Below are 23,579 nucleotides of genomic sequence, written 5' to 3' on the forward strand. Positions count from 1 at the left end.
TATTCTAACGATATTCAAGTTTAAGCACTATTTAGTATCGAAAACATGGGTTCTAGTCGGGGCTGGTCTCATGTAGTTCCGCCTATGTAAGCGCCTCTACTGAAAACCTAGTGTCCCTTGACTAGCGGCCGAGTGTCTTCTTCTTATTCCTCCATTTTCAGTTCGCCTTTCTTACTAAACTTTCACCAAGACCCCCTAGATGTCTTTGTGTTTTACGATGGTTGCCATTTGTAGTTTGTTATTTGAAGAAAGACTTCAAAAGACCTCCACCAATAATTAAGTGACGTGTTTGAAGTCATAATTGATTTTGAAAATATATCTGTTAACTATGTGTTTGGAAGTGTCCCGAAGTTTATATGAATCATGTTTATCATCAGTTTTGGTTTGATTTCATTTTGTTTTGGAGTGATCAGCAAGTAGTGATGGAATAGAATGAGTCCGATCAATTTCTGAATGGTCTTTGGACTTGTCGAGTTCGAGAGCAAGTCCGAGATACCATTCAGACTAGCAAACCCGGCAAGAGAATGCCCTCAGGAGTGATCAATCTGAGAGAGTAAGGATGTTATGGGACTGTCCTGTCTCAGATAGATTCGCCGTTCCAAAAGCTTGCGTACTCTATCTGACAGGACAGTCCAGTGCTCGGGTCAAAATTTATTGACCTGCTCCAAGAGGTTGGTCGGCGCTTTTAGCCTCACAACCCTTCACTTCATGTGAATTTAGTAGGAAGCTTATAATAGCTAAAAACAAAAGAATTAGCACAAGCAAATGAAAGAATTATTAGAACAAAATCATCCAACCACATTAGACAAACAAATGATCTTTTATTTAAGCAATTCATAAAGAATGGATGAATACTAATACAACTCTGAATTGCTATTTCTTCCCTAGAAGACAACACCAAATGAATCAATAAATGAAAGAAATGAAATTACATTATTACTAGGAATGAAAAGAACATTTAGAAGAAGGGTATAATAATAAGAACTGTTTTTAAGAGTGTGTACTTATGTGTTGATTTAGCTAGACATGGTGGTGCAAGGTTTCAAGAACCAAAATATGTCCAAAGATCTTGCTTCCTCTGTACCAGTGTTGTTGTTGTTAGTAGTAGCTGGAGACGTATTTTTCTTGAAAACTTTTTCGCTGCTAGCAGGTTCAGATGTGAGCACTATGTTATCGTGCTCCATTTCTTGAAGGATTCCCCTTTCCTGGATAGACCAAAATTGAAATGAATGAAGTTAGTACTCATGATAAATAATCAAATATCCATCTGAAATACAATTTCGTTCCACGTCCGATATTTCAGAACGACTCCAATACTGTTTTTGTTAGGCGTCCTAAAGTTACAATATACAAGCACCAAACAATTGCATATAAGGTATTGTTAGAGATTCAAACAAAGCCAAAAAAAACTAAGCCATGGTGCCTCGTTTATCTTAAGTGATAGTGACAAAGTTCATAAACTATATACTGGTCACCGAATGGATCTTGTAGAAGTATTGGTCAAGATGCCCTAATCAGGGCAATATGATTTCATTATATAGATAAAGTGTACACAAGTGAAAAGACAAAAGGACCCTTAGGAAAGTATACAAATGACCAAAAATACACTTATACTCTTATACACTTATATCCCCCCTCAAGCTGAACGCCGGTGACAAAGTGAGAGCTTGTTCTTAAGCATTTGAAATCTTGTGGAGGACAGACCCTTCGTAAACAAGTCAGCAACATTGTCTTCGCCATTGATATAATGTACCTTTAATCTTCCATTTGTAACTTGTTCTCGGACAAAGTGAAAATCAATCGCAGCATGCTTTGTCCGAGAATGAAGGACCGGATTAGCAGCAAGATATGTGGCGCTGATGTTATCACAGAAGATTACCGGAGGTGCCTCTAGATGAAATCCAAGTTCGAAGAAAAGATTCTTTAGCCAGGTGACGTCAGCTGTAGTATGGGCCATGGCCCGAAACTCGGCCTCCGTGGAGGACCGAGACACAGTTGGCTGTGTTTTAGATGTCCAACTAATAACATTGGGACCCAGCATTACACATAAGCCTGACGTGGATCTCCTATCATCAGGAGACCCTGCCCAGTCAGCATCGGAGTAAGCCCGAAGTTGTATTGACGACGATCGGCGAAATGTAAGACCATCGGAAATGGTTCCTTTCAGATAACGAAGAATCCTTTTTGCCGCCATTAGATGAACATTAGTCGGAGCTTTCATGAATTTTGAAACTTGATTGACGGAGTAAGTGATATCCGGTCGAGTAAGATTCAGATATTGTAGAGCTCCGACGAGACTTCTGTAAGTTGTAGGATCAGGGATCGGGGTACCGTCATTGGAAGATAATTTAGAGCCTGATATCGCCGGAGTTGATGTTGGTTTGGAATCACGAAGACCAAAGCGACAAAGAAGATCATGAATGTACTTCTTCTGAGTGATAACCATCGAATCCGAGGAACGATGAACCTCCATGCCTAAAAAGTATGTCAACCTTCCCAAATCAGTGAGCTTAAAACGTTGATGAAGATGAGAGATAATACTATCAACCTCCATATCCGAGAACCCTGTTATCAAAATATCATCAACATATAACAGGATGACTATAAACGATTTAGAATTCCTCCTATAATACATTGATGGGTCAGAAATTGACTGTCGAAACCCCAAATTGATTAAAGAAGATGTGAATTTGGAGTGCCATGCCCTAGGGGCTTGTTTCAGACCATAAATCGCCTTCTTCAATCGACAAACATAAGATGGATGATCTGGATTTTGAAATCCCTGTGGTTGTGTCATAAACACTTCTTCTGTCAAATCCCCATTTAGAAACGCATTCTTTACATCTAGTTGTCTCACAGGCCAGTCATTGTTGACAGCTAAAGTAAGAACACTTCGTATAGTTGCCGGTCGAACCACTGGACTGAACGTCTCACTATAATCAAGGCCTTGTTGTTGATGAAATCCACGAGCTACCAATCTCGCTTTAAACCTCTCAATGGTACCATCCGATCTTCGTTTCACTTTGTAAATCCATTTATTATCAATAATGTTCATGTGAGGTTGAAGAGGAACTAACTCCCAGGTATTATTTTGATGAATTGCAGACATCTCATCCTCCATGGCTCGTTTCCAATGAGAATATTTTGAAGCTTCTTGATAAGAAGATGGTTCAGTAAAATTAGGGTTTTCGAATTGGGAAAGAAGAGACGGAGGTAAGCTGTGTGAAGAGGTGAACAAAATTTTTGGCTTACGTGTTCCATCACGACTCCTAGTGACCATTGGATGTCGTGATGGAGCTGCCATCTGGGACGTGGGGACCGGATTAGTGGGTAAAAGAGGAACAGAAGTAGTGGGTGACGTAGACTCAACCTGATTCATGGGAGTGGGATTATCCGTTATAACAGCGTTAGGAATCCGTTGAGATGTGGCAGGCCGAGAGACAGATGTTGGTGGAGAACGAGCATGAGGTACAGCTGTAGAGAGAGAGCGTAGAGACGCCACAGCTGTTGAAGGTTGGACCACAGATGTAGGTGTTTGTCGTTGAAACTGGACAGGTGGTGGAATATCCACATTTGGTGAAACAGAGGGAACTAAGGTACCTCTTCGTTCAGAAGAGGGAAGAGGACGAACAGTCCAAGAGAGAGAAGTTGCAGGAGTTGTTAATGGAGGATGAGATCCCAAGGTAGAAGAAGAAGAGTTAGTTCGAAATGGAAAAATTTCCTCATCAAACAGAACATTTCGAGAGATATAGATTCGAGAAGAATTTTCTTCAAGACATCGATAACCCTTGTGATCCGAACTGTAACCTAGAAAAATACAGGGTTTAGTTTTAGGTTGAAGCTTAGAGGTGTTATATGGAACGAGAAGGGGATAACACCTACAACCGAAAGTTCGTAAGTCAGAATAATTAGGGTTTCGAAGATAAAGTTTTTGAAAGGGTGAAGAACCATTTAGGATAGGGGTTGGTAGCCGATTTATCGTGTAAATGGCAGCGTTAAATGCTTCTGGCCAGAGAGTGGTGGGTGCAGAGGATTGAGAGAGAAGAGTCAGAGATGTTTCAACGAGATGTCGGATTTTCCTCTCAGCCACACCGTTCTGTTGTGGTGTGTGAGGACATGAACGACGATGAATAATGCCTGAATCGATGAAAAATTGGGAAAGTTGATGATTAACAAACTCACCTCCTCCATCCGATTGAAAAATCTTAATCTTATTTTGAAATTGATTTTCAACCAAAGTTTTAAAATCTTTCATAATTTTTGTAACTTCTGATTTTTGATGTAGGAAATATATCCATGTGAATCGAGTAAAGTCATCGATCAACAAGAGGACATATCTGAATCCAGAGGAAGAAACAATCGGTGATGGACCCCATAAGTCAGCATGGATCAAATCTAAAGGAAAATTTGTATGATGAATAACAGACGAAAAGGGTAAAGAATGATGCTTAGCCGAAACACAATTTTCACATAAATTGTTGTTGATTACAGAGGTAGTTACTGGTAATTGAAATTTAGACATAATAAATTTAAAATTGCGAATATGTGGATGAGCAAGTCTCTTGTGCCAGATTTCAGGGCTGGTACGAGATCCTTTTGACGCCACTTTGGTAAAGAAAGCTGAAGACGAAACAGAAGCAGAGGCAGGAAGAAGGCGAAAAAGGCCATCAGAGATCGTTCCGGCGAGTAGGGTCTTCCCTGTGGGAATTTCCTTAACAAAGAAACCAGAGCGATGGAACAGAATGAAACAGTTAATATCTCGAAGAAGTTGAGAGATGGATATGAGATTCTTTTTAAAATCAGGAACATGAAGAACATTTGTGAGTAAGAATTGATGAGAAGGTAGAAGAACATTACCAGTACCAGCTACAGAGGAGGTCTGACCATTTCCCACCATGACTTGTTCAGGAGCAGATGTCTCAGCACGAGAAATAACAGAGGTTGAATCAGAGGCAATGTGATTGCTAGCTCCTGAATCCATGTACCAATGTGGATCAGTGTGAAAATTATCAAGGCCAAGGGTAGCAAATGATTGTGCTAATTCAGATGATCGAGTGATTTGAAAGCATTGACGTGCTGTGTGACCAGGTCGACCACAATATTGACAAATGACTCTGTCTGGTGGTGGTCCAAGAACAGAGGAGTAAGGTCGAGGAGAAGAACCCCTTCCACCATTTCGGTAAGACCCTCTCCCTCCACCTCTATTGTAAGACCTTCCTCTGTTAGGTCGATATTGAGTGAAAGAGGGACGTGAGGGAGAAGGAGATTGAGTGAGAAGAACAGTGGGTGAAGGAGTTGGAGTTTGAAGTAACTCAATACGAAACTCTTGGGTTAATAGCAGAGAGTAAAGTTCATCATAGGTAGGAGGAATGAGTCGAGTGGTAATCGAGGTTACAAAGGACTCAAACTCAGGTCCTAGACCAGAGAGCACAATAAGAACAAGTTCTTGGTCTGAAACAGAGTGACCAACAGAGGCTAAAGAGTCTGATAAGTTTTTGATTCGAAGAAGATAATCACTTATACTTTGTGAACCCTTTTTGCAGGTTTGAAGTTGAAGCTTAAGGTTCATCAACCTAGCTGAGTTTAGTGAAGAGAAATTCCTTTCAAGAGCTTCCCAAACAGCTTGAGAAGTTGTCAATCCAAGCACCTGAGCTAAAACAGGCTCAGTGAGGGTGGCATTGATCCAAGAAAGTAACATTTGATCAATGCGATGCCAGTAGCAGAAATCAGGATTAGGAGTTGAAGTGGAAGAAGAAGGATTGGGAAGAAACTCAAGAGGAGCAGGACAAGCTCCTGTAACATATTTGTATAAGTCTTGACTGTGCAAGATTGGTAACATTTGACTACGCCAAAGAAGGTAATTAGTTCGATCAAGTTTGATTGAAATGAGATTGGAAATGTTAGTTAGGGAGGGAAAAGAGAAGGAAGTGGGTGGGTTTTCAGTAGAGAAAGCAGTGGGAGGAGAAGAAATTTGTTGAGTTGAATCCGCCATTGATGACAGTATGAAGAAGAAGAAGAAGAAGAAGAAGAAGAAGCACTGAAAACAAGGGAGGGGAGAATATTTTAGACGGCTCTTGATACCATGTAGAAGTATTGGTCAAGATGCCCTAATCAGGGCAATATGATTTCATTATATAGATAAAGTGTACACAAGTGAAAAGACAAAAGGACCCTTAGGAAAGTATACAAATGACCAAAAATACACTTATACTCTTATACACTTATAGATCTAACATACATTACAGTAGAGTCAAAAATCGCCTAAAAGATGGAGACGAGTAAGTTGAAGGTGCATTATATTCTGATTTTGTTTTCAAATTTTGCTTCATCCAAGGACTTAACTAGTCAATGTGTGTCCACATTGTTTCACAGGTTGCTTCTTGGATGACCTAAATCGGTTACAGGATGCATCTAATACTTAAGCGGTCACTAGTCAATATCTGTTTCACTATGTGACTATGACCTTGGTTCACAACTTGTCTTCCCGTGACTTGGACCTGGTTGTGAGTTTGGTTTTGACACCCCGAAAAAATCAACCTTTTCTCTTGAGTGTCCACCTTGTTTCACAGGTTGCTTCTTGGATGACCTTAATCGGTTATAGGATGAATCTAATACTTAAGCGGTCACTAGTCAATATCTGTTTCACTATGACCTTGGTTCACCACTTGTCCTCCCGTGACTTACATCTGGTTGTGAGTTTGGTTTTGACAACCCGAAAAAATCAACCTTTGCTCTTGATGCCTCTTTAATGACCTAAACTAGTTACTTGTTGGATTGACCCTAGTACTATACTTAAAAAACTAGTTTAAGTATGTTATCGTTTTACAAGTTTCGTCTATTATTAACCGAACAACAATGCCCCCAACTAATAGTAGAGAGAATAATATTCCCAGTAGTACTTACAGTAGTAGGCATGGACTTGATAGTCTTGAGGGGAGTCTTAGCTTTCGCGGGACGGAGAGGTCGAGTTGCAGAAAAGCATTGAGGGGATGGAGGATTTGTTCGAACTTGTAACAAATTATCCGCCACAACCTTCTTGATATCCACTGATATTTCAATGTTCTCGCTTTCTTCCTTTCTTCTGCAACTATTTCAAACAAGATCAAAATTTTAAGATCTATTAGGAAAATCAAATTATAAAGAAAACCCAAACAAATTGAGAGAAAAAAGAAAGGCTTACTTCTTCCTCTTCGGCTTCTCTTTTCCATTACTGTTTGGTGTTTCAGATTTCCCTTTCTCACCAAGCAATGGCTTCTTTTCTTTTTCTTTCTCATTCTCATTTTCATTCTCAATCAGATCAACTGAATTAGTCTTCACTGAAATTTCTTGGAAAGGGTTTCTCTTTCCATTCATTGGAACCTTTTTCCCACTTGATTTCTCAAGATCTTCTCTCTCCTTTGCTCTTGTTGTCAGTTTCTTCAATTCATTGCAAAATTCAGTAATCTGGCTCATTATATCCTTACCCGAAAACAGATTTCGCGCAGAAAGAGTGCTTTTTAGTTGTGGTTTTCGACGTTCTTGTGATGAAACTTCTCCAGGAGAATTTCCTAATGGGTTCATCTTCTTCTCTGTGCTTGATTTAATTGCTTCTTTCATATGGTTGATTTGATGCTTATGAGGTGGAGTTGAGAAATTAGGGTTCTGATTCTCTCTATCTTCCTGTGATTCATTATGTACTCTTCTCTTCAAATACCCATCTCTGTAAATTATAGTTTAAAGCAGAAAAATTAGCTAAAGGAAGAAACTTTATTCAACTAATGGTGGAAAATTTGGGGATTCTTTAATAATACCTCTGATTTCGATCACCCAGTAAAAGTGGCTCTGAAATACTACTAAGAGATCTCATATGCTTAACCTGAAAAACCAGAATCAAAACTTTTAGGGTTCAATTACAAAAAAAACAAACTTTTAGGGTTTCAATGTCCAAGATTAGTACCTTGGAATAGGGCAGAGATTGAAGAAAGTCTTCTGCTGTTTTTGGGTGGCGACAATCTGAATCAATAAAAAAAAAAAGGAAAGTTTTGTCAACAAATTTTTGAGTAGAATTTTGTGAAATGAGATTAATCTTGTTCTTGAAAAGGAAAGTTGAGATCTTTTACCAGGTTTACAGAACCAAGCTTCATCATCTACAGGAATTTGAGGAGCAGTAAAATCAACCCATTTTGGAGCATTTATGTGTTCATATAATTCATCTTCTATATATACCGACTGAATGTTCTTCCAGTCGATGTTTGCTGGTTCCATTTCTTACTACAGAAACAGAGAAAAAAAACCCTAGAAAGAAAGATAAAGCAGAAACAGAGGATTAAGTGGAAATTTGATAGATAATGTTCTTCAATTAGAGAGATCTAATGGAAATTTGGTGAAGTTTCCAGGCTATTCTTGCTTTTTGGTTGTCGTTGTTGGAGTTTAGAGAGAGAAATATGATTTAGAGAGAGAGAGAGAGAGAGAGAGAGAGAGAAAGCAAGGTAAAGAAGAGAAACTGATGACAACTTTTGTAACGTTAGAGATTGTGAGAGAGAGTAAGAATAGTCGTTGGGTCTTCTTCGTGAACTTTTCGACCGTTGGAGATTCTCCTCCTATTTGTTTACTGGGCATATTTAATGCACCTCCTCGTTACTTTCACTTATTTTACATTGGTCCCTTAATTTTAAGAAATAATGAACCAGGACTACAACTAGGGGTGGGAATTGGGCGGGTATGGGCGCCCATGAGCATCGGGCCGGGCGGGTCGGGCACAAAATTTCAATGGCTATTACGGGTAAGCGGGTTAATCGGGCGAGCAATTTTGAAATTCGCCTTGTCCATTACCCGCCCAAACCCATTAAGAAGCTCGGGTAATTCGGGTATGGGCGGGCGGGTAGCGGGTAATCTCATGACTTGAAAAAAAAATCACTTTTTCTTCTCTTTTTATAAAATCTCCAAACGCCTTTCCTGATTCTAAAAAGACAATGTGGGATTAAAATTAGACGTTATTTGTGTTGTTCCTTTTAGAAATTTAATCTCACATTGAAAACTAATGAAGAATTCTCATGAGATATAATATAAACTTATCTCACTCTTTGTTTTCTCAAAGCCAAAGACTACTTCAGTGTTTTACTAGGAATTCTCTTGGGCCATTGCAAAGCAATGCATTGGTTCATGTGATTGCCCTTAAACATATTGTTTACCATCTCAACTAAGCCTAGCAACATGGACTGTTGTGCTTCATCAACCCATAAAGTTGATGTAATTTGGTTGGTTATCATTGGGTGAGGTTAAGTGGGTGCGGGCATGGGCGGGTGCGCTGGTAGAGGTTTTAACCCATGCACGTCCACCAAAACTTGGCGGGCTGGGCGGGTTGTGCCCGAGACGGGCGCGGGCGTCCATGGTCCTCGTTGGGCTCGGGTGCCCGTGGGCGGGTTCGGGCTCATGGGCAAATTTCCACCCCTATCTACAACCAATTTTCCTCATGTCGTGAAATCTTTAATATTTTCAGATCTTTCTCTCTCCTCTCTCCTACTTTCACCACAATTACCACCACTACCATTTTTTTCTTTCTTTCTCTCTGTCCTCCCTCTATTTTTCTTCCACTCCTCCCAACACCACATTCTTGTATCTTCGTGGCTTTCTTTCTTCTTCCTCCTCCTCCTCTCCCCTTCTCTCTATTTCTTTTGACGACAAGGAAAGTCCCGACAAAACGACGATGAGAATTAAGAGAGAGAGAGGAACAAACAAAGAGAAAAAGAGGAATGAGAGAAGTTAAGGCAGATAGGAGGAGGTGGTTTTTTTTTGAAGTAATCCACCAATTTATTCATTTGACCTATCATTAATTGCAATACGGTGATCACTTGGATGTCTTTCATCCAAATGGATAGTTGTCACAGTTTTTCTAGCTTCTTTAACTAACCCATCCGTTATATGATTTGCCTGTCTTCCTATGAAGGAGAATCGCATCTCTTGAAAATGTTTTTGTTTGTTCAGTATTTGACTAATTAGATCCATCGATGTCCAATGGTATTTTGATTTTCTTCCATTCAGAGCGTTTATAATCTTCTTTGAATCGCCTTCTATTATTACTTTGGTGATGTTTCTTCCTCCGCCCATTGAATTCCTGCAGGCGCTGCTCTAGCTTCCCCTTCATCCACCGATCTCAGTCTCATTACCTGTGTTTGTCTGGCAATACATTCCTCTGACGCATCAACGAAACGTCAAAGTTTATCTTTGTGTGACTTTCCGGGGTTGGCTTTTATTGGTCGGGTCTTGTGTTTTGTTGTGATTTGACACTTTTTTGTTGAATAATTTGTATGAACGCCATGATTCTCTGGAGGATTGATGATATGTTCAATTTCTGCCGTTGGAATACTATTTCGCAGTTGTGCTTCCAAATAGACCATAATATTATCGATATGATGTCTATGAAGTTTGGGTTGTTGTGGTTTGAAGTACCTGGTTGAGTCTCAATTGCTTGAAGTCATTCTGCGAATGATGTAGTTGGTAGGGCCTCATACCTGATCGTGTAGGGTAGATCGAACATTATACGATGTACAACCTGCCATTGGAACAATATATGTGCTCTGCTTTCTTGGTCATGATTGCGTAGCGGACATTGGAGTTCCTCTAGATCAATATATTTGCCTAGCACTATTCTGAAAAGTACTATATCTTGTGCCAACTTCCACATAAATAACTGAACCCCCAGATGTGTTTTGAATTTTCGTATATTTTTCCAGATTCTTTCATCATCGTGAGCCATTGTTCTATTCTGGCAAATGTAGTTGTACATGGAAGAGACGCTATATTGACCTGTTGATGTTCCTTATCAGTGTGGTGTATCATTTCCTCTTTTTCATGGAATAGTCACAATGCTGTTGATAATATCTATGGGAAAGGTTGGGCTAGTTGCGAGAATTTCCATTGATTCTGGTCCCCTATCAATTGGTGTACCCATTTAGTTGTTTTTTGCATTGGTTGTCCCAGTTTGTTATATCCTGGTATCCGCTGATGTTTCCATATGTTTATCTTTCTTCCATTTCCAACTTCACATCTAGTGTGTGTAAGAAAAGCCCAAAATTTGGACTCAAATACAAAAAAAAACCACACGAGAATAATAATGTAAAAAAAAACCTAATTTTTAAATTGTTGACAACATATATAATTATGTTGTTAACAAGACAACCCTATTTTTCTATAATCTCATTTTTACCCTTCTATGTTGGCAACATATATAAAAATGTTGTTATAAACTGTTGACAACATATATAATTGTGTTGTTATAAATTGTTGACAGCATATACAATAATGTTATGACTTGTTATAAAATGTTGACAACATATATCATTATGTTCTTAACAACATATATAATTGTCGTGACTTGTTGTAAAAAATGACAGTGTCAATCAATGTGTTTTGTCAAATGAAAAAGAAGAAACGTAAAATATTTTTGGAAAATAATTTTTGAACAAAAACGAATTTTTCACACATTCACAAAATTGTGGAGAGCAAATACAAAATTTCAATTCAAGGGTAAAATTGTATTTTTACAAAATAGGTTTTTTTTACAATATTATTCAGATTTGGGCCTAATTTCTTATTATCTCCAAATTTTGGATTTTATAACCATCGCAATTTCCAAAAATATTTTTGACGTTGATTTGGACGGAAAATTTCATTTTGGAGGTAAAAATTGTATTTTACAAAACGTTTTTTTTTACAATATTATTCAGCTTATGCCTAATTTCCTATTATCCCTCAAATTTCGGGTTTTATAATTATCCTCCCTTTCTATATTTGCTAAATGTTTTGTCAATGTTTTCAAAATGCTCGAGCAATTGTTTGTGCGAGATTGACTTAGTTCCCGTCTTTCATAATATTTTGCCTTAAGAAACTTCAGACAAATATTACAATATTTTGCCTTAGCGAACTTCACACAAATATTAATGTTCCCTCCTTTAAGTTTTCAGTCCTTCTTTGCTTGCATTGTCTGATTGTCTGCATTGATTTCTCTGAAACTTATTGTTTCGGTTTAGTAATTGCGCTTCAGGCTTTGAGGTATAAGCTTTTTTTGTTTTCTTGTTTAGCGGAGAAGGTGGTGTTTGGAGTTGATAGTCAAAGATTTGATAAGACCAACACTTTCTTTTTAGAATTTTGTGTCATGAAATCTTTTGTTGTTTCCACAAAATAACACCCTTTATAGTTTATTTGGAAAACCTTACCGATCATGACCTAGACAAGTTCTCTTTTTTTTTTTGTTAAGAGATGACCTAGACAAGTTCTCAAGTGGCGCTCAAAATCTCTCTATGCTTCTTGCCACACAACTAATGTCCATGACTACACGGTTTGAGTTCACCACATGTATAGCCGTGAGATATGATATCAGAAGTGTACCTAGAGAAGTGCACCTAGAGTAAGGAACTCCAAATAATTTATACCAAAGAGTTCCAAATCCAACAACCTTCCATGATATCCAAATCGTGTGCCCCTCATCTTTAATAAAAACATTATTAGTACAACAAAACTACATTTCAAGTTTCCTTTTTATCGACAAGTTTCGATACTATATTAAGAGTCTTGGCATTAGTACAACAAAACTACCTATTAGTTCAAAAAACTGGTAGAAATCGACCTCATTAGCTAGATTAAGAGTCTTGGCATTTTTATGCACAACCCTGTCAACCTCGTTCTTCTTCTATTACCAAGAAATAATAACACTATAACATTCAAGAATTTTTACTAATGACTCCAATATTTTCTGCATAATTAGTCTTGCCAACAAAAGAGAAAGCTCATATAGCAAAATAATAATCCCAATTTACCACCTTCCATGCTATCCTCTACTTTGATCTTCCACCAAATCACTCTTCTTTCTCACGTCTAACATTCAGCTTCTTGCGAGCTAGCTTCTCTGTAAATACCTTTCAATGAAAAGAACCTGTACATATCCTGATAAAGGAACTGATTCCCGCTGATAATAAGAGTAAACCAGATTCGCAAATAGGGTTTCTTTTTTTACAGGATATAACATCCTATACGTTAATTGAGTTCTATAACAGTTCAAATTCACTGTTTCATGTATTTGAAGATGGGGACTCCATGAAGTGTTTGATACGGAAGGTTAGATGAACGATGTCAACCTAGCATTGTATAAGATGGAATATTATTCTGGTGAACTAAGTAGAGCCCATGTTTCACATCGGTTTAGCCGCTGTTCGGACGTAGGTAAGGCTTCTGGGAGAAGGAGATTGAACATTATTGGCGACGAGTGAAGCACCATTCTGAGAGTTTGAGCCTTCAACAGCAGGAGCGGCAGGAGAACCACGTTTCCATTGCAAGCTTCGAGGACCAGATTTGATAGGTTGACGGGTCCTAAACATAGGCTGACCTCTTGGGAAAGCAACTCTTGTACCTCTACCCGGGAATGGAGAGCCACGGGCTGTGTGAGGCCATGTCATGACAGGATTCACTTCTTGAGACGACGAACTTTTCTTAACAACCTGAAAGATGAAGAAACATTAATAAAAAGGTAGATGTGCCTAGTAAATATATGCCCACATAAGTATACGAGTTTTGCAGGATCAGGGTAGATGTAATGAGTTATTTTATCATACTAATGAAATGTTCCCGTCCATGAGTGCACCAAACACAGCAAAACTAAAAATGGTGTCAGTATGTTTTGAATATGCATATCGTATCATAAAACCTTGATGCATATGTTATCAACTAATTGAAAGAGATAATAACATTCAATAACTGTTTCCAATACGTCATATGACGTGACCCAAATATTTGCTAATTAGACTGGGTAAAGTACTCCGACAATGTAAATCTAGGAGATTTAGATTTACATCATCACACTTCATCCCGAGTCCCGACCAAGTCTTCTCCTTTTAAGAAAAAGGAGTCATTTTGTTTTGTGTTGTCAATTATAATGCGTCCAGAAATTTTTGGGTTCACAATAATCAGATTGTAATGTTCATGAATGTTGTCAACTGGAAGTTCAGTCCAGTGGACAGGAAAGCCTCGATCAATATAAAACAAGTCAATTTACAGGCTATATCCAATGATGTAGGTCTCTAACAAAAAAACCCAAGTGGCATCATCTGAAACTTCCATACGGGTCTCTGCACAGAGTTCTACTGAACATCTGAAGTCCAACCAACAATTAAATGGTATAATCTGATCATTAAAGATGTAGGAAGTTGATAAATTACAAGATTAGTCAATAATTAATCTAACATGCTCAAGACCCTAGAAGAACTACTTCAACCGGGGAAATATACTAAACTTGCATACTGCATCCATCTTCACCATTTTTTCTGTCAAATACATATAACATAGAATTGTCGGTTGTACCTTGAGAATACGTGACATGAAAGAAGTGCCATTCAAAGACAATGCAAGTTCTGCTGCTTCTTTGCGCAAAAACTCTATGTATGCAGACCTGTTTAGAGAAAACATTCCAACTAATATTTAAAAGAATATCTATATAGAAGGGATAAAAACAGAAGGCGAAGTTGTCAAAAACAGCTTCCAAACAGGGGGATTCTCACCCCTTCGGCTGTCCAGTTGCAGCATCTGTCACTATAACCACCTTTAGTACCTCACCAAACTTGTTGAAATGCCGAGAAAGACTATCCTTTGTGGCAGCAAAATGGACCTGAAACAAGTATTCCATTAATAATGCAGGAAAGAACAAGCGGAATCCTTTTGTCGACTGGAAGAGTCAGAATTATTACATTACTAACAAAAATGGTCCCAGAATCAGCGTCTGAAGAACGACTAGCAGAGTTTGAACCTGCAACATATCATAGAAAAGAAGTCAACAACAAATAGACATTCAAAGGAGGAGCAGACGAAAGATAATAAAATGAAATGCATTTACATCCTGTGGCAAAAATTGACTGTCAACCGTAAGCTACACTATAGTTGCGAAGTACAGAAAAACATGCTGTTGGTTATTACGACTTCAAGAGATGCGTCTTTGAAATTACTAATTCTGCAATAAAAGAGTAGATAAAATTACCATTATTTGATGGCAAAATGGATTGGGTCTTTTTCTGAATATCAGAACCAGATTTTTCCTGCGCAAGTAAAGACCCTTTAGAATCAGAAATTCATTAGGAAGAAGCAGAAGCCTCAAGAGTTATCTGAAGTTAGTTTTCGTGACACTTATTCTGTTTCGGGTTATGCTATGAAAAACAACTTGACCTTGGTTAGGAGACTACTTACATTTTCCTTCGTGTCCATTACTGTGTTACTTTTCTCCTTCACGAGTCGGCCATCAAGTTTGCCAGTCGAGACCTTGCTTTCATGAACAGCTTTCAGGTTCTCCACTTTTGAATCTCCTGAAACCTGATACTGTGGTGGTTTCCATGTATTTACATTCACAGATATATTCAATATCTTACGCGAGTTGTTTGCCATAGAAGATGGCGGACCCTGATCCTTCACCTGTGTTCTCATAACATCATTAGTGTTCTTTGTTGTACTGTAACTACCCTTATCATTCCTGTATCCAGAGGTCCATCCAGATAGAGAAGCGTCCATTTTTCTATTGTCCCCAACACTGATGCCATCATCATACTCATTATCTGAGTTAGAATCATAGGCAATGGCTACATGACGGTCCAGCATCATATTTTCTGTACTATCTTCATTTCTTCGTAGATAATCAGGGTGGACTACCTGTTCCATCCGATCAAAATCTTCATGTTCTGAACCTTCTATCATAGATCTTTTAAAACACGGTGACTGGGTAGTTATCTCAGATACATGCAGACCATGATCTAACCGATCGAACACGTTAACAGAACCTCTTAGCTTGGTTACGTCTTCAGCAGCTGCTGCTGCAGCATTAATGGCGGATGTCATTGCACTCGACACTCTTGCAACTGATCTTATCCGACTGGGTTGATTTTCCAGTGATAAATCCCCAGTAGATGTTGAAACTACAGACCTTAGACGCTTTGATGTGGGCTCCGTTTTCAAACTCGATGACCTAATAGTTCCAACTGCATCTCTCATGGCAAACTGAAGAATGCGACTAGGGGGAGCAATGGTTGGGTGAGAAGGTACTTCCTTCTGTAAAAAATTAACGGGATTAGAATAAATTGATGGCACACGAAAATGTACGATTTTTTTAAGCAGAACGCGGATCGAGAAGATTGTCCTGGTATGGAACAAGCCAACAGTCATTTCCATTGACCATGTTATCATATACTAAATAGGCAAAAGGAACTTAGTTGAGCTGATAGTACGAGAGACTAGATCTTGACGAGATGTGCACCCAATTCACGCATGCCTTTGAAACTTCCTCTTACTACAAAAAGGGTACTATGGCGTTTCTTTCATGGAAGGGCGACGTATAAAAAGGTTATAGGAAACAACACACAGATACAAGTACACGAAGATACAATGGAGATGAGTCGTGGCGAGCACTACCTCACTTCAGATGTATCAACTATCACATCAGAATGTCATCCATTCATTAATCAATTAGCCCATAAATATTGGACAAAATTCGCTGCAGATACGCAAATCTATTCATCGTTAACTAGTACATATTTTAGAGACTTTACCGATTGCTTTTCTGTCAAACAGGTCCAATTGTAAATGTAATTCCATTTGATTATATACACGTACACTAATCATATGATGCATATCTTAAAAACGTGGGACTAGCATAGGCAAATCGATAGACCACCAAAAAATTACTCAATCGTGTTTCTTCAGCTATTAATTTTTTGCAATATTGTGTGCCACGTGCAAGATTTTTAAAGTAACCACTTAAAGTAAGTCCCAGAAAGACACAACAAGCCTATAGATTTCAATAGAATGACAATTGTTACAGGAAGTTACTAAGTCTGATGGATCAATTCTATTATAAATGGAGATACATAATCATGGAGTCCATAAATATGTGTAATCACTAATAAAAGGGACACTATATCTGCTTCTGTAGAACCAAAGAATGTATCATAAAAGAATGAGATGAAGAGGAGATTAAAACAAGCATATAGTATAATAACTACCTCATTGGTATATAACAGTGTGTTTTAGCAATCCTTACCTTTGGTTCGTATCGGTCATCTTGCCTATTTCTTTTTCTTTGGACAGGTCTGGGAGAATGAGATCGTTTTGCACGACTATATTTTTTATGATTTCTTTCCTCTGGGTGGAAAATCTCAATCTCGGAGCTTCGAAGAGGAGGTGTCTCGGTGGCATCACTCACCAATCCTTTCCATTCCCTATTACGCCGACTCTTTGATCCCTTTGTTGACTTTTCTCTTTCAGACTCGACATCTAACTGCTGTGGCTCTCTTCCCGCTTCCACCCCTACCAATGGGATTCCCTTTGTCGTTTCATCTATATAAGATTCAGGAACTTGGGCATACAAATGCAAATTGGTAGAGAGATGATTCCACAGCCTATAAAAAGAATAAAGAATGCATGGTGAGATAACTCAATTAAGTTAGTTTCTCCTTATAAATTAAAAACCGAAGGAAATGACTTACCAGGATACAAAAGAATCACTATCACTCCCCAAAAACACATTGAGCTCGTTCTTTGCCTCTTCCTTATGTCTTCCATTTTTTAGTAATACAATTACATATTCCTGCATAGGGAAGTACGAAATTTCAATACTTCAGATCCATAGTTCCAATCCTTCTTACCGAAGTTAACTCTCTAGTCTCTAAATTTTTATTTCTAGGGCTCACAACTGTTCCTCTCGTTAAACATACAAACATAGGTCATAACTCTTATACATTAAGCAGGATAGAAGATCAGAAGCAAAATTGATGCATACACGCTTTTAGGCTAGTAACAGCTCTTTTATCAAATTTCAGGAAAAACATAGTCAAAAGAGTGATTCTTTAAGACAATTTTGTTTCTACGAAATATAATAAATTCAAAAATGTTTAAAACCCTAACCACCTAAGCCTCGAATTTGTAATCATGGTATATATTCTTTTAGGCTTAACCAACTAATACTTTCTCACTTGAGACACTGAAATAACTCTACCGACCACCATCGATTGTTCAACCATTACAATGTAATAAAAGCGTGTCCTGGATACAAAATTTTAGTTGAAAAATGATAATCCCTAAACAGAAAACTTAGGGCAAGTCAAATTATAACCCTAAACATCCATGATCCATATAGCTTTCCCACCCGCCCTCTCATACGAAAACACGCATAAATAACTCTGGAATATCGATAATTACTTAACCTTCGCCATATTCTCTTTGAAAACAAAATTAAATCAGAAATAAAAGAGAAGATCAACAGATATATGCAAAATAATCATCACCGATTCATCATCACTGAACTAGCAAATCAAAATTAGATTCAAAACAACTACAACCAACAATTGTTAGAGAAAAAGCGAACTTTCTGAATTAATATATTGCGGATTAAACTTGAAAAAAATTAATAAAGTAGAGAGAGAGATTACCACAAGTGTATCATCAGTGTAATCGCCCATGAACTCCTGCAACTTATCAGTAACTCTTTCCCGTAACTTAGCAACTCCGTCGGCGCTGAAATTAATGTTAAACGTCTGCCCGTCGCCTTGATCTAGATCTTCCATTGAAGAAATTCGTCGTGAAATATAGATAGAGAGAGAAATCGAGAGAGGATACTCGAAAACTTGATTACGAAAATCAAAACCCTAGTTTGTTCTTGAGACAAAAATAAAATCTTATTTTCTAATCCGGAACAGATTAGAATTAAAAAGATTGATCTGTCGACTGTCGCTCATTTTATACGAATGAAGCGGGTTTTGTGAATCGGATATAAGCAGCCGGGTCAAACCTAACCAGTTTTTACATTATTATAGGTTTGCCCCCAAGTAAGTGACTAACTCATCAATTTGGCCCTCAATATTTGACTAACTCCATTTTGGCCCCTTTTTAATTGTTTTTTGTTATAAAGGGTTAACAATGATTTTCCATTTCCAAAATTATCCTACGACTATTTCTATTAAATATGTTTGTTATTGTCTTTCTTCTTCTTTTCGTGGACCCCAAAAATGCAATTTCTTGACAAAACTACAGAAGGTCTGGCAAAGGGGTTCCCTTTCATGCGTCTGCCCTTCTCGGTGAGTTCTCTGTAATGAAGATATAGGTGGTGTAATGAAGATATAGGTGGTGCCCTTCCATTTATGTTTATTTCTTTTTTGTCTTTTATCTCTTCTTTATCTCCTCCCTCAATATTATTTATCTTTTTTTTCCTCCCTCCATTCATCTTCTTCATAAATCTACAAAGAGCCTTATGTAAATTTGCAAATGAGAAAACCGGTCACCGCTAAGGTGAGCAATGTGTCATCCAACATTGATTATGGGAGCGTTTATAGTCTAGGATATGATGCAAACAACTTAAGATTATGAAGATCATTATAGGGAACAAATTCTAATAAACTCATATATCTGTTAGGCTTGGTCCTGATTATTAAAAGGGGAGAATATTGATGGGTTATGAGAGGTTAGATCGCCACATTGGTATCAGAACCAATGACTGCTCATCCAGAGACTTCACAGGGAATTAAAGAAAAAAAACTTGTTCGACTTGGAATGTAGATGACAAAAGGAAGGACAATATTGATTACTACCCAGGCTTAGATCTTCACACTATTACGGTAAAAAAACACATTCTTTAAACAATTCATATTGATCTCACTAAAGGTTATGTCTTTATAAGTCTTATAGCGTCCTGTGTTTTATATTTGTCATCTTAATTACCATAAATATGCCTTAATATAAAATAACCCTACATCCCCACGTTAATTGTTGTCGTTGGATGATAATGGTCTTATTTTAGGATTTTCAATATAAAACGTTTTTTTTTTTCCAATCCTTTTCTACTTTTTACTGCCTAAGAGGCTAAGAGAAAACAAAAGAATAAAGAGAGGGAGAGGGAGAAAAGCGAGAGAGAAAAAAAAGAGAGATAATTTATGTTTTTTCAGTAATAAGTTGTTCTTATCGACCTTAAAAACAAATCTCTAGGCGTCCATGTCTTTTAGTTACCCCCGACAAACATTATATTGTTGAGTGACCTACCTAAACTCACTGAAACACAACCATAATGTACCTCCATTAGAACTTCTATATGAAGCTCAAAAGAAGTAGACGAAAATACATTTTTTTATGATGATGGATTATGTTTAATGTCTCTATTTTTTTATGATGATGAATTGTGTTTAATGTCTTTATTTTTTTCATATTATGTGACAAAGATCAGAAATCCGTTTGACCGATTGCGTGTTAATACCCATGGCAGGCTTCGTGCGACAAATTTTTTTTATTTGCCCATTCCGAGCCACCCGCTTGAGAAACACACTGGTCTTTGATAAAGGCTATCTGAGACGTTGAAATCCAGACTAGAAGTACCTATGGGTGCCTGAGCCCGACCCCTATCCGATTCGTACTTATGGATCTGGTTAGGTAAGTAAGGAGGTAAAGGGCAAGAATGCCACTTCCAAAGTTGGGTTGGGGTGGAAAGGGACAATTCGGAAAAAAAGATGGGGAACTGGCATCACGAAAACACCAACTCAGTGAAAGCGGTGGTTAGCATAAGGGAGGTGAGAGAAAAGGAGAGAGAGAGAGAGAGCGAAGAGAAAAGAGTGATTGGTCATTCAATACACATCATCTCTTTCTCTCTCTAACTTTTTCTCTTCCTTCTCGCCCATATATATCTTTCCCCCCTCGTCTTCAGTTTCTTCGATTCTGATACTGATATCTTCATCCCCTTCGCTGGGGCTAGGTTTTCTTTTACCCCTCTTTATATCATTCGTTTCGTTTTCCTTTTCTGATTTTGATGAAGGTGATCATTTTTTTTGTTAATGAACGTAATAGGTAATCATCTGGTGAGATTTGGAGATTTCAGAGATCATAATAGAAACGAGACGTCGGGGGTTTTATTTCCATGGCGAGCAGGTATTCCCCTTCTCCTATGTAATTAGGGCTTTCAATTTTTTTTTGCTTAGAGTGGAAACTTTATTAGGGGTGGGTGAGGGGTTTTTGGCTTTAGAGTTTGGGGTCTTCCTGTTGAATTGAGTGAATTGGGGATTTTGGTTTAGGGCAAGTCAAGTTGTTCACTTTTTAGGGTATAGGTTGGAAAAAAAACTGTCTTTTCTCCTTGTGATTAAATACAAGGGGTTTTGGAAGTCCCCTTTTATGATCATTCATGAAACTATTGTTGTTTCATTAATTCAGTTCTTACTTTGGTTCATCGCTTTTGACTGATTCGTGATGAATCTACTCTGTTGTAAAAGTTTTGGGTTGTGATAATAGGGGGTTTAATTTATATTCTTACCCGTAACGATTGAAAAGTTTTAAATCTCAGAGCTTGGTAAGCCTCAGTAAATTTTAGCCAATATCAAGTTGTTTAGTAACTTCTCGTTGATGGTTAGATGTCGTATCAGAAGATTGCTAAGATCTTTGTTTTGGGGGTTTTTTGGGCACCATCGGGTTTTCTATTGTTATTAGAACCTTGAAGCAGCTAGTGTCATGAGTTAGATGTCAATTGTCAAATGTTAAGTACTTGGATGCTATCTGGTGCAGGAGAACTGAAAACATGGAGCACGAGGAAACAAGCTGCAAAGCTCCTGAAGGACCTATTCTTTGTGTTAATAACTGTGGCTTCTTCGGAAGTGCAGCTACTATGAATATGTGTTCCAAATGTCACAGGGACTTGGTATTGAGTCAAGAACAGGCCAAACTCGCAGCTTCATCCATTGGAAACATTGTTAACGGAAACACTATTAACAAGGACAAGGAACCAGTTGTAACTAGTACTGTGGATGTGAAAGTTGATTTAGTAGAACCAAAGGTCATTACGACACAGGTGTCTGCCCCTTCAGCCTCAAGTGAGAGTGGTGAGCCAAAACCAAAGGACGGTCCAAGTAGGTGCAACACTTGCAGGAAACGTGTTGGGTTAACAGGATTTAGTTGTCGTTGTGGACATCTTTTCTGTGCAGTTCATCGTTACTCTGATAAACATGACTGCCAATTTGATTACCAGACTGCTGCTCGAGATGCTATAGCTAAAGCGAACCCAGTGGTGAAGGCTGAAAAACTAGACAAGATATAAGAGTAAAGAGCCACGAGTCATGGATGAAGGTTTAATGTATTGCAGTATGATGCTTTTCTTAATAACCATGTGTCTTATTTTAATGCTGCTAGTCTTGCCTGGGTGCCCTATATCGATATATTAAATAGTCCCAAAAAGATGACGAGGTCCGTGAATGGATCTTCCTTCTACCCTTTTTTACGTTTTATATGCTGTGTGGTACTTCCTTCTTATTCAGTTTTCTGTTATTCTAATTTCAGACATTCCCATTGAGGTTCTTATAATTGATTCATAGACAGTAGGTCTTAATTCTTACTTGGTTTCATTCTGTACTTCTCTTCTATCTTATTGTCATCCAACATCTTCCATTCGGTGAGGGATGATCGTGACGATGCTGCTGCTATATAGTTATAACGTAGACTAGTTGTTTGTAGGCCTATGTACACAATGTACAGACTACTCCTGATTCAATAGGTTGACTGCGAAGTTGCCAACAACTTCTAGGTTTATGATATTAGTCATCTTCGACATTCAGACTCGTGTTTGCAGTATTTATTAGAAGATTGAGTTTTATTGAGAAACCCTGCATATATATACTTCAGAGGGAGGCGAATAAAATGTCTGCAATAGATGTCCACTGCTGAGTCCTAAAAGTATATTTGAAGGTTTCCGAGCATTATGAGGTGTTTGCAATAGCCGAATGATTTATAAATCGGTGTTATAGGCAAAAATAGGTCGGCTACTTGTGAACAAGTTGTTAGTCTTTCGAGGTTGATTCAGAAATTAGCCAAATAATTGAATTATTTGTTGTGCCTTTGCCCTTTGCTCTCATTTGTTTGAGCTTGGGACTTGTCTTAAATTGAACTTTATAGTCCAGATCCATTTCAAACATTCAAACTCAACTGAACTTTCTAGTTCAAATGGATTTTTTTTTTTGAAAATTCGACTAGGATAATAAACACGATAACCGCCTAATTTAAACTGAGAATGAAAGAGGCCTAAAGCCCGACAAATTACCACATAATTTATAGTCTAAATTACATAGGATAAATCTTGATAGCAACTGCTTCCACCGAGACTCGATCCCACGATCTCGTGGACTTAAGAGGGGTGTCTAACCGTTACACCAAAAGGTGGTGGACAGTTCAAATGGAATTGAAACAGTCTAAATCAACTATCTAGGGGAGTCAAATACCATGGGTTAAACATTTTAAAATTGGGCTCACCAAACATAGTAATCACATTTTGAGCAAAGTGAAAAAATACCAACATTTTTCATTTCTACACTAAATTATTAACAAGCAAAGTGAAAAGATACCAACATTTTCTACTCCCAACAAAATCTGATCAGTTATTTGTTCACTTATTCAAGAAATTCAGAGGTAGCATGTTTGATTTATTGCGGAGGTGGAATCTGTAGCCTTTAGAGCCGAAGATGTGTTTGACTGGTTAATTCGATTCATGTATTTATTCACGATGTGTCGTTATTATATTGAGTAACGACTCTTGGAAAACTTCTTTTGTTTGTTCA

The 23,579-nt window shown here is 37.9% G+C and overlaps 3 protein-coding genes across 5 annotated transcripts; 1 reads left to right on the top strand and 2 right to left on the bottom strand.

Moving 5' to 3' along the window:
* Positions 1 to 801: 801 nt before the first annotated feature.
* LOC147545626 (interferon-activable protein) lies at positions 802 to 8,574 on the bottom strand. Of its 2 annotated transcripts, none has more exons than XM_086634711.1 (6): positions 8,100 to 8,574; positions 7,937 to 7,992; positions 7,791 to 7,855; positions 7,181 to 7,699; positions 6,904 to 7,087; positions 802 to 1,205 (listed from the first exon to the last, which is right to left on the bottom strand). In XM_086634711.1, the coding sequence occupies exons 1-6, from the start codon at positions 8,242 to 8,244 to the stop codon at positions 1,017 to 1,019; spliced, it is 1,158 nt and encodes a 385-aa protein (XP_086490837.1). In that variant the 5' UTR covers positions 8,245 to 8,574; the 3' UTR covers positions 802 to 1,016. The 2 variants fall into 2 exon arrangements, with proteins under 2 accessions (XP_086490837.1, XP_086490839.1); XM_086634713.1 differs by having other exon boundaries at positions 6,904 to 7,081; positions 8,100 to 8,554.
* Positions 8,575 to 12,632: 4,058 nt separating this feature from the next.
* On the bottom strand, positions 12,633 to 18,830 carry LOC147545627 (RNA binding (RRM/RBD/RNP motifs) family protein). Of its 2 annotated transcripts, none has more exons than XM_086632224.1 (9): positions 18,435 to 18,830; positions 17,493 to 17,593; positions 17,048 to 17,405; positions 15,208 to 16,059; positions 15,002 to 15,059; positions 14,715 to 14,773; positions 14,529 to 14,635; positions 14,332 to 14,419; positions 12,633 to 13,472 (listed from the first exon to the last, which is right to left on the bottom strand). In XM_086632224.1, the coding sequence occupies exons 1-9, from the start codon at positions 18,567 to 18,569 to the stop codon at positions 13,167 to 13,169; spliced, it is 2,064 nt and encodes a 687-aa protein (XP_086488350.1). In that variant the 5' UTR covers positions 18,570 to 18,830; the 3' UTR covers positions 12,633 to 13,166. The 2 variants fall into 2 exon arrangements, with proteins under 2 accessions (XP_086488350.1, XP_086488351.1); XM_086632225.1 differs by having other exon boundaries at positions 15,208 to 16,056; positions 18,435 to 18,747.
* Positions 18,831 to 20,499: 1,669 nt separating this feature from the next.
* On the top strand, positions 20,500 to 22,363 carry LOC147545628 (zinc finger A20 and AN1 domain-containing stress-associated protein 8-like). Its single transcript, XM_086634340.1, has 3 exons — positions 20,500 to 20,740; positions 20,833 to 20,913; positions 21,541 to 22,363. The coding sequence occupies exons 2-3, from the start codon at positions 20,903 to 20,905 to the stop codon at positions 22,067 to 22,069; spliced, it is 540 nt and encodes a 179-aa protein (XP_086490466.1). The 5' UTR covers positions 20,500 to 20,740; positions 20,833 to 20,902; the 3' UTR covers positions 22,070 to 22,363.
* The last annotated feature ends 1,216 nt before the right edge of the window (positions 22,364 to 23,579 follow it).

This window comes from Eschscholzia californica, unplaced genomic scaffold (genome assembly GCF_041429995.1).
Source record: "Eschscholzia californica isolate CP2 unplaced genomic scaffold, dmEscCali1.0.p SCAF_4, whole genome shotgun sequence".
Lineage (NCBI taxonomy): Eukaryota > Viridiplantae > Streptophyta > Magnoliopsida > Ranunculales > Papaveraceae > Eschscholzia > Eschscholzia californica.